This window comes from Schistocerca serialis, chromosome 12 (assembly GCF_023864345.2).
Source record: "Schistocerca serialis cubense isolate TAMUIC-IGC-003099 chromosome 12, iqSchSeri2.2, whole genome shotgun sequence".
In the NCBI taxonomy this organism is placed as follows: domain Eukaryota; kingdom Metazoa; phylum Arthropoda; class Insecta; order Orthoptera; family Acrididae; genus Schistocerca; species Schistocerca serialis.
The window spans coordinates 124801770-124814892 of NC_064649.1; the positions used below are offsets into that span (position 1 = coordinate 124801770).

The 13123-nt window shown below is 36.0% G+C and overlaps 1 protein-coding gene across 1 annotated transcript in view; it reads right to left on the reverse strand.

Annotated features, from left to right (window-relative positions):
- Window positions 1–1664: 1664 nt before the first annotated feature.
- The window catches only part of LOC126427991 (zinc finger protein 1), a 218356-nt gene continuing 206897 nt past the window's right edge, over window positions 1665–13123 (reverse strand). Inside the window, exon 16 of the mRNA XM_050089876.1 lies at window positions 1665–9335. Within this exon, the coding sequence (XP_049945833.1) occupies window positions 9142–9335 (194 nt within the window). The 3' untranslated portion in view covers window positions 1665–9141. The remainder of the gene's footprint in view (window positions 9336–13123) is intronic.

Here is a 13123-nt window from a genome sequence, read left to right on the forward strand (position 1 = left end):
TGGCTTTGCTCAATTGTGTACTTAGCTGATGTGTTTGAACACTTGAGTGTGTTAAACTTGAGTTTACCAAGAAAAAATGAAGACATGTTAAAAGTTGAGGATAAGATTAGTGCTATGGTCAAAAAGTGTCAGATCTGGGTGTCAAGGATAGAAAACGAGTCACTAACTAACTTTTCCACTTTAAAACAATTCTTGGAATCATCAGAGGAGAGTTTGCCTGACCAGATCAAGATCAATGTAGCCGAGCATCTACACAGCCTAGCCACCACTTTTAGAGAGTATTTCCCTTAACCTGACTCTGACGATAGATTCAAAATCCCTTCAGCTGTGAAGAAATAGACAGAATCCAAGGCCTCACTGAAGAAGAGCCAAGATCAACTTGTGGATCTGTCCAGCTGTGGTACGATGATAAACATTTTCATCGGTGATAAAATTACAGACTTCTGGGAATCATCACTCAAGGACTACAAGAAACTTGGAGATAAGGCAGTGAAAAAGATCCTTCCATTTGCAACCACATATGGGTGTGAGCAAGCATTTTCTTCCATGTGTTTCGTGAAAAACAAAAATAGGAATCGGCTCCACATGCGGTCGGATTTCAGAGTGAAAATTTCAAGTTTGGTATGTAATATTTCAGAAATAATGGACTCAAAGGTCAGATTGAACTCACATCATTAAGAACTGAAAATTAAAATTAACTGTATACTGATGCAGTACTCTGTTGTAACTGTATTTTTTCAAATAAATAATACCTTGTATGAAATTAGTGTTTTCTTATTTTTCACTCCTGTCTACTCAATGCAATCTCAAATGCAGTACACTTGAAAGACCAATACACTCAGTTTTAATTTTTTCCTGTCAGTTTCAGTTCATACTCAATTTTCATTTTTTTAAGGGGTTTGTAATACTAATCACCCAGATTTGAAGACAAAGATTTTGAACAATAATCAAAAATTTAACAACAACAATTATGGCTAAATTGAAAAAATTTAAGCTCAATATTTTTTCAGTAACGAATACATCACTGTTTTTTCTAAGTACCAAAAACAGAAAACGTATAAAAAGACTTAATTTGGTTTTCTTAGGTACTTGAACCTGTGATATGACAAGGTACCAATCATGCTCGATGAGGGGGTCTTCGAGAAAATTTTGTTGGGAACCCCTGGTATAGGCAACCTAAACTGCTAGCAGGAACTATGACACATGAAGCACAAACCGGCATAGCCATTTACTAATATAAATTACATGTAACAAAAAAATTAAACCTATTCTCTAGTTACTCAAAAATGTACTATCAGAGTAAAAGTTTGCAGCTTTGCTTCAACAGTATCAAAATCATAACGTAGCCTTACAGAAATTTGACATGAAAGTCTTTCTTACTATAGCTGGCTAAGTTTAAATCAATAAAACTGATGGTCATCACTTCTCATTTCTACTGTAAATGCTTAATCTGACTTGTCTGTTAAGATAAAGAGGGGTGGAGGAGAGATGAATATCTTCCTGTTTGTGTGTGTGTATATATATATATTACTTTTTTCGAAAATCTAAAAATGAATTTATAGTTTGCTTTTAATGCTGGGCTATTTGGTCACCAGTCTCTAAATTATGTAATTGGCTGAGGGGAAGGGATACAATGCTTTTTAAAATCACAATAAAGAGTCAGATTTCATCACAAATTTGTTTTATTTTATATATAATGAATTAAACGTACACAGGCTCAAACATTCATGTTTTCTTCAGTGTGCATCACTTTCTCCAATGTTATTATGGCACTCCTTCAGTAGACACACACAGTCTGCAAGGGTTTATCCCAATTTTATTTTATAATACAATAATATAAAGAGATCCCCTCTCTGTCATGTAAATGTCTTGTATCTGACAGATATTTCTGCCGTCAGTCTGGCGAATCAAAACTGAGGCACAAAACCATTATGCATAAGAACTAAATAACTACTGCACTTTTCTCTTATTATTGCGTGTATGTTGACAAAACTTATTCACTGTAAGCATAAATAAAATTCAGCAATAAGAAATTCGCATATTGCACAAAAGAATAATTATTAACAAAGAACTCTGAGTTTATATTACATATTCTTTGGTCATACTAGCTTTTTGTAGAAACCAGCAAAGTTTTCTATGGCCAATTCAATACAGGAAACTTAAAAGCAAACCTTAAATACACAACAAATGAAATAGAAACACACAACAGTAATATTCACGGGCAGTGTTACTAGTACTCAGCACAGCTTGGAAAGTAAACAACAACTGCTTCGTGTTTACATATTCGTTGTTCTCAAAACCTTAAAAAACGCGATTACATACTTTATAAAAACCTTATAGCACTTTTAAATGTAAAAAACTAAATTCTTATTCATTATTTCTCATCATCTTCACTACCCCAATCACATTCAAAAACATTCCTTCCAGCTTTTGTTTACTTCTCAAACATTTTAGTAAGTATACTTTAATTAGTCTGTCATCTAAAAATTTTAATCTGTCACATGATCTAGACTTTTAACCTGCATGCTTCACATTTAATCATAGTTGTGCAGCACAACTGAGTTTTACACTGACATTCACTGTATTAACCAAACAACAAATCTCAAATGTTGTGGATCTGTAAGGTAGTACCTGACGATGAGAAATAATTTGCACATAGATGAACAATTATCAGTTTTCTTATTCATGTTCTCTACAAACTCTATTTTTACAACCATTCAGATCCCAGAAGAAATGCATCAAATATCTATATTTATAGACAGAAATGTTAAATTAGTTTTATGAGAAAGACAAATACCACTATACACACATTAAAAAAATAAATTCGTTAATTAAAATCTACTAAATTATCAGGAATGAGTTAAAACATAAAAGTAAGGGAAGAGGAAACGTCCTTAGAAAACTCATTGTAGTTTGTCCCTTTATAATTCTAATCTCATAAAAATATCCCAGTTAAACAACAAATGGAACAGAACATTTTAACACGCAAATAAAAAAACGAAAAGTTAAATTACATAATAAAGTCAACATGTGTAAAATAATGTATGAGGACTCAATACAGAGAGCATACATAACTATTAAAGGTATGCAAAAAATATATATTTGAAGTGAACTGTTATATAATTTTTGGAGGCAGGAGGGGAAAGGATACTCATCATGAAGTTATCCTTTTATATATATGTATATATATAACTGCATTTCCTTTTTCATAATATATAATTTCTTTTCATTAATATTTATAATATATAATATATGGAAATCACACTCCCTGTGATTCTATTAAATATTTCATACTCTGAATATATTCTTAGGCTTGAAGAGCAATAAGCAGCTCCCTTCATTAATCAGTGTTGTAAACATGAAGAGGGAAGCCACTGTTTCCTGGCTATTACATCCCTGTAATGACCATTCAGACCATGAATGGTTTTAATCAGTTTTGTTAATATAAAAAGATTTCCTACATATTATTGTCAAAAACCCTTTGCTTGCAACACATACACACATGGAAAGATATAGCAGTTCTGATCTTGGAATGCTTTCTTGATTCAAATAGAATATATAACATAAGAGCAGTAATAAAGATGAAAGTTCTATATACAGATACATATATAGACTTATGACATAATTTCTCTCATATCGTTGATGAAAATTTCATGCAGAAAAAGACACTTTAAATTCGTTTATTTTAAACTTTACACAGTGCGCATAACTTTACTCTTCCATTCATCTAATTTATAATGCTAGCGTTATTTATTATAGCATTTAATTAAAGTTCATATATTTGGGAGCACTATAGCACATATTCATAAAAAAAAGTAACACCAAATGTATTTCTTCTATTCATGGTGTATAATTATTTTACATGTATACAGGTATATATTTTCCAGTACACAATGTACTTGAAAGCATTCTGGTACGAAATTACAAAAGCTCCATTGTCACTTCAACTGCAAGAAACAAAAGCAGTACTAACTTGACAGTCACATAGTCTAATATAACCTTACGACAAGTTTGTCTCTCAGTGTACTGAATTTCAGATATCTTGAAATATGTGTGGTATATGAAGTGTAAATGCACCACAATAATTTATGTACAAAGTAAGAAACCGAATACATTTTGTGTGCGATTCAGTGCATTTTATGTACATTAAATAATATAAAAAACTAAGACCTGAGTTCTAGTTGTATCATTTTTGTAGTGTTTCTGGTAAAGGCAGGATTATGAACTTCAGGTAGGGTATAGTGTTTGAACAAGTAACATGAATTAAATATTGGTTCTTGTTTTAAATTTTTCTTAGCTACGTATCTTCTTTACTTTGAATTATTACAATAATACCTTTGCACCCATTTGCACCATGGTTTAGTATTAATCTATTTGTAAAGATATTGTCAATGAGAGCACGTCAATGCTGAATATATTCTATTTTCATTATCAGTTTGAGAATTCAAAACATATTCTTACTAAACTCTTATATGCCATTTATCAGCACTTGGTTCAATAACTTTTAGTGATTTTTAATCTGTATTTCAATATGTAAAAGAAAACTTGACAAGAGTGTACTTTATCAGTCTTTTCATTATTTAACAAGCATTTAATAAATAAATTATTGTGAGTTTAACAGATTACAGAAGCTTTCCTTTCAGACAAATTATGGATGAAGGAGGCTTTGTGATGTCATCAGCACAGCAATGCCTCTGTTCCTAGAAAGCCATTTTAAATTATTAACTTCAAGTCTACATTAACCAAATCTGGGTTAAAGTGAGAATGCAGGAGCTGTATATGCAAAAGTAGTTAAATATTGGACCCATTTTCTGTATAGGTTATAAATGGTTAAAGAGTAAAGGAAACCAATGGTGAAGCCATATTAAGGAAATACCAATTATTATGAAAATAAGAATATAATGAGGTTTCTGTGCTGAATTAAATGCAAGTTCTAGATATTACTGGAAAGAAAAATTGTAAAAAATGGAAAAATACCCATTCAATCTACACTTTGTCAGTTTTTTTACATAAAATGTCAAGAAATATATTACTCTATAAATGACAACTATTAACATTAATATGCTGGTCATCCAGTCATCAGATGTACGAACAAAGGAAATAAAAAGCCTAATTTATGTTTTCCTTTCATTTATACGAAAACTATAATATTTGTGATCACCAATATATGTCAGCTTTTGACGGCAGTGGAAGACATTTGATTCAATCCTCATTGCAAACACATTGTCACCCTACTCGTAACAAATTTCTACTCTTTCTGCCACTCATTCCTCCCATTGTTCATTTAACAATTTTCACTACAACCATTTGCTTCTCTGGAAATGTATTTTTTCCACTACAAATATCTTCTGCTATTAACTATAACATTTAAAGAATTCTGAAGACTGCTATGTTAACATAATCTGGAATATCTGCCATACATACACACATACACATAGTGGGGGTCTGTAACTTCTTTCAAACTCCCTCAATTTAAGTAACATATACAGTAAAAACTTTATATTTTACTAAAAAAAATATTTGGATCATGTAGATAAAGGTGTATTAACAATATCTGAGGCTGAAGAGTAACTTCCAATGAATGACCAACTACAGCAGAGTTGTTGGATATGGTCCCACAGCTGAAATATATAGCTCCACCATATAGGAAGTACATACAGGGAAGAAAAAGCCTTAAAAAACAAAAACACATGGGGAAAGATGTGATGGAAAAATCATCCCTACCCTTGTATGATGAGACACACAACACTCCCGAGAAATCTATGAAGTAAAAATAATTGAGGTCCACAGCTGTAATAATGAGATTCCTGTGGTGTGTAAGTCAATGATAAACACCAAGCTCTGTATAAATAATAGTTCTAAATGGAAATATAGATTACACATGAGGAGAAAAATGAAGTAATGTCTCCAAATTCAGAAAGTAATACTGAAAAAAAAAAATGCCAAAAGGACTGAAGGAAAGGAAAGAAGGTAGGTAGAAAGGATAGAAAAGAAGAAAAAAGTTAGAAAGGAAAGAAGAAAGAAAAAAGTTAGAAAGGAAAGAAGAAAGAAAAAAGTTAGAAAGGAAAGAAGAAAGAAAAATTATACAGTAGATAGAAAGAACGCCAAGATGATATATGAAACAGGTAGAAAGATATAAAGGAATAGAAAGAATGATATAAAAATAGATAGAAAGGAAGGTGTAAATAAAAGTAATGTATTTGTGTGAAAACTAAAATGTAAGAAAGAGGACTATTTGACAATGACACAGAGATAATGCAGAAGAAGAAAGAAATTTATGTAAGACAACTGAAATGCAGTTGGGGATTGGAGAACATCATGTATATGACTGGCATGAGGCAACTATTTGCAGGAAAGGCTCTCTCTATCTCTACTGTTTCAAGGTACTGGTGTTGGCATGGAAAGAAACTGAATAATCCAAGTGGAGACCCTAATAGTGAGAGCTGTATATAATTTTGCTGTTAAACTTTGGGTGATCTACACCACAATTCCTTCCAATGTGCTTCCTATACTATTTTATCTGTTGTGCCAGTGCTTTGACCAGTTCTTACTCCCCGTATCTGATCTTTTCTTTGCACAATGAACGAACTGTATTTATTGTTCAAGAAGCTAGCTGTAACAGCTGTGGATTTTAATTTGGATCTGTCAGCTCTGCTAAAGCAGTCCACATTTAAGTGACATTTACATATGAAGTCTTCTTCTCCATCAAATACTGCTAATATCTATGTTTTACTTTCATTCAGACAAATTTGAAAGTACATATTTTCCAAACATGTTGGGAAAAAGATGACATTAGTTCTAAACTAAGTTTTCCCATGGTGTATAATCAGGTGGGTATACGTGGCATATTATTTTTTCTGCGTGTTGCATTTTGTTACTCATTTTCCTCACAAGATGAACACTTTATCCATTTTATTAACTACAAAATTATGATGCATCAGATGAAGCCATATTTCTATAAATTGGAACTCACTGTGTGATGAACAATTTTATATAGTACAAACATCAAAATTAGTTTATTATATTTTAGTTACTTTAAGGAATGAAGAATCAATGGACAGAACAATAATAATCCTTCTTAAATGTACATTAATATGAAGAATAAAGTGGAGAATTGTGATCTCTATGCTCAAGAGTCAAAATTTAAAAAGTACTATAAGATAGGGTAAAATATTATTGTGCTAAATATATCTTGTCAAGCTGCAACAAGTAAAGGGTGTTATACCATAAAAAGTTTGAGGAATAAAAGCAGATACTTGAATCCAGATGTGACATAGGTAGTAGGTACAATATTACCAGTATTATATGTTCTGGTAGGACACAAACTATATGATGTTGGTGCTGTATGTTGCTAAGAGGAACTTACTTCCTCATTCATTACATAACAAGTGCTCAAGGTTATATACAGAGAAGCAGAAAGAGATTACTGTGAATTAAGATTGATTTTTCCAAATAAGCAATTTTAACTACTAGAGCTGTCTGACAAATAGAGGAAAGGGATTAATAAAGCCCAATTAATGTTTCAACAATTTAAGTCTGGATCATATTTTTCTTGTTTTCTTTTTAGAAGCAAAGATACTTTCTTAAAAGTCTCTCTCAGGGCCACAGTGAAGTTCTTTACAGTTTTATCTTGTTAGAATGTGATCTATCAAATACAAATTACTGTCCATATGTAATTTTAGAAACCATTGTGATCTTTCAAGAGCAGGGTTAATTCAGAACCATGTCAGTGAATTTGAAAATTGGAAGTGCAATGGCTTTTGCATGTCTTAGCACTCCAAAATAGCCATTGTTCATCAATGGAAATTTTTGCCAGATTACACCCATCACTAAGGTCAAATGGTCTTAGCTGTATCCTGGATCGGGATAACTGAATATGAGAGTTTAGGCAAAAGCTATAAAAAGCCATAGAATTGAATGACAATACAAAGGACACAAACAAAGTACTATATGCTAAGTATGTATTTCAACACCTGCCACTGGATAAGCTTTGGAACATGTTACGAGTTGATCTAATTAAGAGGCATACAAGGTATTTGTTTCAAAGATGTTGCGGCTAATAACTACCAAAAATGTGGTGTTCTAGTGGTACGCTAGATTGAGTAGTTTAACTCCATTATCACAAATGATCAGTAATTGCAATTACAGTAAATATCAGCTGAGGTGGTATTTAATTAGGTGAAATGACTTTCAAGAACAGCATTTGTGATATTATAATGGTGAAATTTAGCAAGGATTAAAGTTTCTGAAATAATACGTCCTCATGCCAAGCTAAGAGGGAAAAATTGGAGTGATACCGCTCGGAGAGTGTGGCAAAAATGATCGGTCAAAGGAGAAATGTTGACACTTCACACAGCGGCAGGAGAAAAATACACCTGTATTGAGTGGACACTGTAAGGCAAAGAAGCACAACACCAGTTGATTTAAATGTATTTTGAACCACAGCTTGTCAAACTGGCAAGGTTAGCTACGACAACTGAACTGCTCAAAAGAGTACATCTTAGCTAGGGAACTGTGCAATACTGACTTTCAAGCACTTTTGCGTACTGCAAATTATACAATACAGGATCTATCTCGGTGTAGTTTTGCTCCATACACAAGAAGGTACAAGTGGTGTGCTCCAACCAGTACCAGCTGAAAAATACGCCACTGCACAGTGACGGTTAGCATAGCACCCGATATCCAGTCTCTGTGAAGCTCGTAGTGAGAGGTGCTGGGTACTGTGGAAGAGCCACAGAGTGGTGTAGCTGAAATAATCAATTCAGTTCAGAGTTTTGTGAGATGTTGCCGTAATGACAGTAGCCGACACATGCGGAAGTATTAATTTGCTCCCAGCACCGTGCGCGGCCAGGGTGACGGACTGTCTCCGAGGTGGCAGCAAGTGACGACTGCGACCAGTACGACAGTGGCCGTCACGTACTCTCCGCAGGACCGGCAGCGGTAGTGGCACGGGAGCCCGAGCCACGTGGGAGTAGCAGGCACCGGGACGTCGGTCGACCGAGTCGGTCGGCCGCTCTCCGTAGGACTCGAGGCGGTAGTAGCGGCAGTTCGCGCATCGGCTGCAGGAGGCTACACCCCGTACAGTCCACAGCGAGAGTAGCCGGGGCCGGGACGGTGGCCGAGGGGGCCGACGTCCGGCAGCTACTCTCTGTAGGGTTTGCAGTAGGAGTAGCGGTGGTTCATGTGCTGGCTGTAGGATCCGGAGTGCGAGAAACGCTTGAGGCACTTGGAGCACTGGAAGGGCTTCTCTCCAGAGTGCAGGCGCTTGTGCTCTGTGAGGTGGTGCTTGTGCTTAAATGCCTTGGTGCAGACGTCACACTTGTGAGGCCGCTGACCTGTGGACAGGCAAACGGAGGCTGCAGTTGTAGCACGTGGCACGGCCACACGTTCACATGCTCGACTACACTACTTTAAAAGCTGCTATATGCTAATATAGGTCAATAATGAAAAGGCAAGAACTATAAAAATGACTACAAACACTCAGTTCATCTAATATACAAGATGCATCAAAATCTACAACTACATCTACATCTATACTCCGCTAGCCACCAAGCAGTGTGTGGTGGAGGGCACAATTTGCGCCAAAGTCATATTACCCCGCCCCCCCCCCCCCCTCTGTTCCGCTCACGGATCACACGAGGGAAAAATGACTGTCTGAATGCCTCAGTATGGGCTCTTATTTCCCTTATCTTTGGATGATGATCATTACGTGATTTGAAAGTTGATAATAATATATGCTCTACATCCTCGGCGAAGATTGGATTTTGGAATTTAGTGAGCAGCCCCTTCTGTTTAGCGCGTCGTCTATCTGCAAATGCGTCCCACTTCAAACTTTCTATGAGATTTGTAATGCTCTCGTGATGGCTAAGTGTACCAGTCACGAATCTTGCCACTCTTCTTTGGACCTTCTCAGTCTCTTGAATCAGACTCAACTGGTAAGGGTCCCATACAGACGAACATCTAATACTGGACGAACTAACGTATTGTAAGCTATTTCCTTTGTTGAAGGACTGCATCGCCTCAGGATTCTACCAATAAACCGCAATCTAGAGTTCGCCTTACCCGTTACTTGCGTAATCTGATCATTCCATTTGAGATCATTTCGGATAGTCACGCCCAGATACTTGACTGATGTTACCACCTCCAAAGACCGATCATTTATTTTGTACTCACACATTAATGGGGATTTTCGCCTTGTTATACGCAGTAGGTTACACTTACTAATATTGAGAGATAACTGCCAGTCATTACACCACGCATTTATTTTCTGCAAATCCTCATCGATTTGTTCACAACTTTCATGTGATACTACTTTCCTGTAGACAGCATCATCCACAAACAGTCTAAGGCCGCTGTCAATACTATCAACCAGATCGTTTATGTAAATCGTAAAAAGCAGAGGACCTATTACGCTGCCCTGGGGCACACCTGAAGTTACTCTCGTTACTGTTGAAGTTACCCTGTTCAGGATGACATACTGCTCCCTGTCTGTTAGAAAACTTTCTATCCAACTGCATATGTCATTGGATAGACTGTAAGCACACACTTTTTGTAGCAATGATGTAGTGCTACCCTGGGACCAAAGTGCTACCCCTGGGTGCAATTCTACCCTGGGGCCAGCACTACTCCAGAGCCACTGCACAGTTCAGGATTGGAACAAATGTCCATACAATGGTTCTAATGAGCTGCTTCTAATGAGCTACTTCAAGGCAGTTTTGTCAAATGAAAAAATATTACATGAAACAAGCACTGCAATGCTATTTAACTTCAGAACTTTCAGCGTCACACAATGGCACAACTGAATTACAAAACTGTGAGAGGAAGCAGTTGGGAAGGTGAGAGGTAGAATGGTAAGGCTCGACAATAGGGTCGGGTTGTTTGGGGGCAGAGACCAAACAGTGAGGTCATCGGTCTCATCGAATTAGGGAAGGGCAGGGAAGGAAGTCAGCCGTGCCTTTTCAAGGGAACCATCCCGGCATTTGCCTGGAGCGATTTAGGGAAATCATGGAAAACCCAAATCAGGATGGCTGAACACAGGATTGAACCAACGTTCTTCCGAATGCGAGTCCATTGTGATAACCACTGCGCCACCTCGCTCGGTGACAGTAGGGAGCAGGAAACTACTGCTCACATACAGAGTGGATTCATCAGACAAATGTGTTCACAATGTTAGCTTTGGGGATAGTTTGACGGTCAGAAGTATGACAATGTTGATAATGTCACTTTGAGATTTTGGACATAGATAATGATAAATGTCATGAACTAGGAACAAAACAATAATTTGGACAAGGTGGTGGCAAGTTAGTTTGGATGAAATAGTGACAACCATCATCTCTAATTGTTTTAAGCTCTGAAGTACGCTGGATTATGAGCCTGGACATAGGTTTCTGTACTCAGCTAGGTTCTCTCTACAAGGTTTTCTGTATCATTTTAGAACACTATACATAAACAGTAATACTCAGCAAACATATTAGCTTCAAACAATTAGGAATTGTTGATGATATAGTAACTGAATTCTCGGCAGGTGATAGTGTGCAAACATGCTGGAACTTTTGCTGTATTGGAAATAGTGTAATCGTTATCTGCTGAAATATTGATGCAAAAATAGATCCGTGAAATTGAAGTAGCTTTTAACACAAATCAGTGATGTGTGAAGAGTACAGTGATTTGGTGTTAGCTAGAGTTTGCAGAAAATATTTAATAAACAGAATGTCACAAAAGATTGGAAAAAAATCCCTGGAAACTGTTAACAGTGCAACAACATACTAGCAACTGTGCATCTATCATTTGCTGAGGATTTTGCTTTGATGTTCTTGATGATTTTGTTAGTTGTTGAAGTTAACAGTGTAACTGACAGTAAATTTTAAATTAATGTGTGTGTCTTATGCTAAGAACTGTGCTACGAAAAAACTGTGTAGCTTCAGTATGTCCGTAGGAAACTTTAAGTTACTCGTTGCAGAACTAAGTACATACAAGCTAAGATATTATTGTTATTTTTGTTGTCATTGACATTATCATCATCACCATCATCATCGTTGTTGTTGTTGTTGTTGTTGTTTTGTTTGGAGTAGAGATGTCTACGTACATTAATATTTGATATTCTGTAGCGAAATCATGAGCATAAGTTTATGCTCTATTCTCCATGGTCTTCAAGACACAATTGTTTGAAACTGTGAGTAACGGGTATTGTGCAGGATATAAATGAGTTATATCATCAGTTTATATTATCAGCTCATGTTTGGCTCTTGTAATCAGAAATTGAGTTCCTAACCACAGTTTGTAGAGAAAAGTGCAGACAGCAGCTGTTATTAGCAACACGGCACCTGTTTACAACAATTTAATACTATTTATGTGGAGGAATTTGCAATAACACTAAAGAACCGCAATCATTTAATTTAGTATAATGTGCACTAGTCCAATTCCTGATAATTTTCCATTGCTACATTTCAGAAACCATTACAAACAGAGTACAGTCGTGTTTGGTTTGTAATGTCACCTACATCTAAATCTACATCTACAGCTACAGTTACATTCAACAAACCAGCAAAGTGTATGGCACAGGATACATCTAACTGTACCTATAGAGTCTCTTCCCTTTCCATTCAATATGGAGTGCATGACGAATGACTGTGTAATGCCCATGTGTGTGCTGCAGAGGCAAAGACCTACATGTTCAAGTCATTTGTTAAGTGTACTGTCAGATTTGGACCAGTAATACATGTTCTGAATAACAAATTAAGCTCACCAGAAACCAGACTGTTTGGAGATGACACTGTGGCATGACTTAACAGGATAAAATTAAAATGACAGGAATTGAAAAAAGAGTGAGAATGTGGGAAAAAGGCCATGTGTGATGATGTAGAGGAGAAGCATTTATTATGATAATATGGTCATTTGATGGGGTTGCTGGGGCTGCCACACATTATTTTGAAATGTGATGAGAAAAACGTGACAGACTAAGGAAGAGATGGATGTGGGGAAGAAAAGTTCCTGTGGGAAGAAAGAGCTACGAGGATGACAAACAGCGAAATGAGGAGCTGTGGTGCCTTGGGTGCGATAAATGGCCTTTGACACTGTAAAAATAAAATTGCCTCATAGATAGATGGAATTACAGTCTTGACAG